The sequence below is a fragment of the Limulus polyphemus genome, unplaced genomic scaffold, assembly GCF_000517525.1.
Source record: "Limulus polyphemus unplaced genomic scaffold, Limulus_polyphemus-2.1.2 Scaffold9100, whole genome shotgun sequence".
Classification (NCBI taxonomy): domain Eukaryota; kingdom Metazoa; phylum Arthropoda; class Merostomata; order Xiphosura; family Limulidae; genus Limulus; species Limulus polyphemus.
This window is the reverse complement of record NW_013674710.1, coordinates 12,790-17,810: the sequence shown is the minus strand read 5'-3', so window position 1 is coordinate 17,810 and position 5,021 is coordinate 12,790. Positions and strand designations below refer to the sequence as shown.

Here is a 5,021-nt window from a genome sequence, read left to right as displayed (position 1 = left end):
TGTGGAACAAGTTGAGAAATGTTATACTTGGTGTGACGCAGTTCCGTCACGGTTCAAAGAAGAAAGCTCAACGATCACTTTCATTAGGATCGGATATTGAATATGACCAAGTCAGCCGAATGAGCACTGACGAAGAAGGCTCGGAAGACAAAACTCACCAGATTGAATTAACGTCTGACTTGGGACAAGTTGATAAGTATAGTTCAGGCAAGATAGTTTTTTTTTCCTTCCTTTCATCGTGCATGTTGTCCCCCAAATGGGTCAGTGCTACATTTGAAGGCTTATAATGCTAAAAAACTGGGTTTCAAAGTCATGGTGGGCTCAGCACAGGAATCCAATCATGTAGATTAGTGCTTAACTACAAAGTATTATGTATGTGGTAATACAGTCTTTAGAGTGTCAGTTTAATACCACAGTGCGAAGTTCTGTTACAAATAGTTAACTATTTCTCTTTGTGATGTACATAGAAATCTGAATCTACCTGTGTTAATAGCAATCTGAATCTACCTGTGTTAATAGCCAGCTGAATCTACCTATGTTAATAGCAATCTGAATCTACCTGTGTTTATAGCAATCTGAATCTACCTGTGTTTATGTGTAGTAGATCTAACTGAATGTTTCTTCAAGTTTCCTGTCTTATTTAAGAACTTAGCTTGTACAGTTTTTGATTGTAAAGTATTTTATTCCCAGGAGGACAATCAGATGGTGGCTATAGCTCTATGAATGCAGAAGAAGCCCAGAAAGTGGCACTGATGCAAACACCTGTACAACCATCTGGTGTTGAAGGGACAAAAACAATCTCATCCGATCTGTTTAAACCAGATCTCCCTTCTGTGCAAGGTATTATTCAACAACACTTCTCTTTTCAAATTATAAACGTAAAGATCTCTTTTTGTGGTTGTTATTATTTTAGCAACAGGAATGAATTTAAATATATTTCAAATATTGTTGGTTTTATTCATTATTTTATATATTAGATATATATAGAAGTAATATGTCTATTTTGTTAATTGTTTGATCATTAGTGATATGTAAACTTTGTGAAACAGGCATTGTGTCCTAGACTATTTTTCACTGAAGTGTGAATGTTGTCATTGAGTTTGTAATTTCTTAGCACATGTGACACATATGTTTTGTAGCACAAGGTGTTTTTGTCCACCTGTTAACACTTATGTTTTTATCCACTTGTGATTTGTAGCATATTGTGATGTTGTCCACCTGTTGACACTTGTGTTTTGTAGCATATTGTGATGTTGTCCACCTGTTGACACTTGTGTTTTGTAGCATATTGTGATGTTGCCCACCTGTTGACACTTGTGTTTTGTAGCACATGGTGATGTTGTCCACCCGTTAACACTTGTGATTTGTAGCATATTGTGATGTTGTCCACCCGTTGACACTTGTGATTTGTAGCATATTGTGATGTTGTCCACCCGTTAACACCTGTGATTTGTAGCATATTGTGATATTGTCCACCTGTTAACACTTGAGATTTGTAGCATATTGTGATGTTGTCCACCTGTTGACACTTGCGATTAGTAGCATATTGTGATGTTGTCCACCTGTTAACACTTGCGATTTGTAGCATATTGTGATGTTGTCCATCCGTTGACACTTGTGATTTGTAGCATTAAGTGATGTTGCCCACCTGTTGACGCTTATGATTTGTAACATACTGTGATGTTGTCCACCTGTTGACGCTTGTGATTTGTAGCATATTGTGATGTTGCCCACCTGTTGACACTTGTGACTTGTAGCATATTGTGATGGTGTCCACCTGTTGACACTTGTGATTTGTAGCATATTGTGATGCTGTCCACCTGTTGACACTTCTTATGTATCAAAATGTTAATCCTTCCCAGCAGTAACTATGAAAAGTTTAAATAGATATTAAATTTGCCGTGAATTATCAAGATGTGATAACTCAGGAATTGAACTTGCCGTTAATGAAGGCTGTTGAGTAAACTTAGACACTAAAGTTACTTATGGATATGTGCAATCAGAGGTTGATGGTTTTTCTTTTCCAATATACTATGTGATACATTTTAAAATATGAATGGTTCTTTACGCAATGAACTAATTGTTACAAGTTCCATATAAATAAATGCATTTTTAGATTCACTTTTATTATTGTTATAAAACTTACTATTCGTACTTGTTGAAAGAAAGTAACAAACGTGACTGGATAAATAAAGATATGTACCAATGTGAATGTTTCACATTACATACAGTCGTTACCAGTTATGTTATCATACACACATTAATCAGAGAAAAACCTGTACTTAGTATGGTATGTGGGTGTTGTCTAGTATATGTTCTTTTTTCTATTATTTAAATTGATGTGTAATACTTATAATTTTTTAAACTTGAAATTGATGTGTAATGTTTATAATTTTTTTAAACTTGAAATTGATGTGTAATGTTTATAATTTTTTTAAACTTGAAATTGATGTGTAATGTTTATAATTTTTTTAAACTTGAAATTGATGTGTAATATTTATAAATTTTTAAACTTGAAATTGATGTGTAATATTTATAAATTTTTTAAACAACTGAGATGGACTTGAAATTTCCCTTTTTTATGATTCTTTCATTTATAATTTAAACTCATTACAACATTATGCAACCAATATTTATTTATTTATTCTGCTGTTTTCTTGAATTATTATTTTTTACTTCAGTAGGTTGTCCTGGATCCGTGAGAGCTTTGAAGTTCGACGATTTGGACTTCTCAGCCGCAGATGCTTTTAGGAACAGGGTTGGAAGTATAGTACGTAGTTCAGCCAGCAGCCTGAGTAGTCTGTCTGGGATGCCCGATATCTCAGGTTTGTGATCTGTTGACGGAACAGTAACTGTCATGTATAACACTTCCATAACACAAGAATGTGATATATGTGTTTTCTTCTTATACCCCCATTTCTAATAGATGATGAAGAATTTTTAAAGAAACTATCAAGCAGGTTTATTATTGTACTAGTAGCATAAAACTATTAATTTAAATCAAGAAAAAATAAGTAATGCTTCAGTTTTGTTTGCAGAAAAAAAAGGTTGTTTTCTTTATTGATTCTACAGAAGCAGTTAAAACCAAGGAGGTCAGAATCGTGTTTTCTCATATTACTTTAATCAAAGAAACATTTAACTTATTACGGTGTATATTCAGTAAGGTATTTTATCTTCAGAATTATTTATAGAAAAATATAATCACATTGGAAAAATACTCCAAATGTGTTTCTTCACAGTAAAATTTATTCGAAAATTCCTTCCATTACAAGATTGATTTTGTTTTATACATTTTCAAAATTGTGTTTTGTTAATGGTCTCTTTTAAGATATCATTAAAAAGAAATGTGCTTGTAAATGTGATGAATAATTCTCCTTAAAAATAAAGATGATTTGAGACAGTGTTGTTTTTCATCTAGTGGATAGCTATGCTGGAGTTCTGATCACAAGTCATCCGTTGCTGGTTGATAGTCCAACTAATGATGAGCAGGGTAACGAACATGGACGTAAACGACACAGAAGTGCAGGAAATCACGGGCGGAGAACTAGTCGAACGTATAGATTGAGACATTACAGTGGTCCATTAGCCCAGCCTCTAAATGAAGTTGACTCTCCTCAAATGTTTCTACGCTCCAGGAGCTTTGGCAATGATACCCAAATCATCCGAAAAATTAGGAATGAACCAGTAGCCCTCAAAGATCCAAAAGGAGTTGATCACAAAGAACCTCCGCTGTTGACTGTAACAGAAAATTCTGCTAGTACCTCTCCGACTTTAGGAGAGAACAAAGAACCAGCAAGAGTTTTAAAACTTAGTTGTTGTGAAGAAGAATCGGACACTGAACTTGCTACAGAATGTTCGGAAGAGACAATCACATCAACTATATTACCTCGTCCTAGATCACCTAATATCCCCATTAAAAGACGGGGTAAAACTCCTCAGAATGATCAAAGTATATCACCCGACTTCCATTCCTCACTACCTGAAAATGGTAGTTACCACAGTAGTTCCTGTGGTAGTAATGACAGTGAATTACAGGAAACTCAAGAGCAGGATTTTATTACATCCACCTTCAGTCCTCTGAAAGAGACCTGGTTTAATTGGGAGTATTTTACAACTAATTCACTTCCTCGAGTAGCATCTAGTCTTAGCTCGACGTTAGGATTGAGCAGTGGTGATGGTGGGAAAGTTACCCGCAGCTCAACCTTTCATGGCCCTACACACAGATCCTCGAATAGTTCACTTACGAGTAAGCTAACAGCTGATGACTCTGTAGAAGCTGCAAGCGGCAGAACTACTCCATCTTATTCTGTGACTCTCCCAGCAACTCCAGAATCAAAAAGGAGCTTAAAGATTGTTGGAACAAGGACTCCCGGTCGACCATTTTCGGTTAGCATGTCTTCATTTAGGTTACCTAAATTAACGTCTAAGCATGCAGAAATGTTTGACAGCCTGATGTCGGCAGCTAATTCAGTTGCCACTAAGTTTACTGAGCTCAAACAGTCCTGGTCAACATCCAATACTCCAACAAAGGGTAAGAGCTAGTAATAAATACTGATATTTATAATGATGCTTTTTAATTCATACAACTTGTTTATGTTTTGTTTTTTGCTAGGATTATATTTTTATTTTTGGGGGAAGATTTAATGTAAAGCTGTGAGTAAAAACTAAAAATAACACAGAAAAAAACTTCAGCTTAACAGTTGAAGACTTAGGCACAGTTTGAAATTTTTACGTTGATAGTGGTATCTCAGTCATAATGTTATGTATACCCCATAGCTGTATGAAAAGTGCATATAATTAGGAAATCACCTTCACAAAACTTGCAGTTTTGTTAAGTTCCTCTCATTAAATACAATGTTAACTTTAGTTACAGGTACATAAGTTACCGTACTACAAATAAGTTTGGTGTACTTGAGCATATATCTGCAATAACATTAATCGTTTTTTTTCAAGTTCTGTATTTGTTCCACTAAGTCCAGAGTGGCTCATTAGCAATTTGTTTGTTTGTTTGTTTTGAATTT

The 5,021-nt window shown here is 34.8% G+C and overlaps 1 protein-coding gene across 1 annotated transcript in view; it reads left to right on the top strand.

Annotated features, from left to right (window-relative positions):
• The window catches only part of LOC106475749 (C-myc promoter-binding protein-like), a 12,360-nt gene extending 7,818 nt beyond the window's left edge, over positions 1-4,542 (top strand). The window contains exons 4-7 of the mRNA XM_022379800.1: positions 19-207; positions 691-840; positions 2,682-2,825; positions 3,419-4,542. Of these exons, the coding sequence (XP_022235508.1) occupies positions 19-207; positions 691-840; positions 2,682-2,825; positions 3,419-4,542 (1,607 nt within the window). The remainder of the gene's footprint in view (positions 1-18; positions 208-690; positions 841-2,681; positions 2,826-3,418) is intronic.
• Positions 4,543-5,021: the final 479 nt, after the last annotated feature.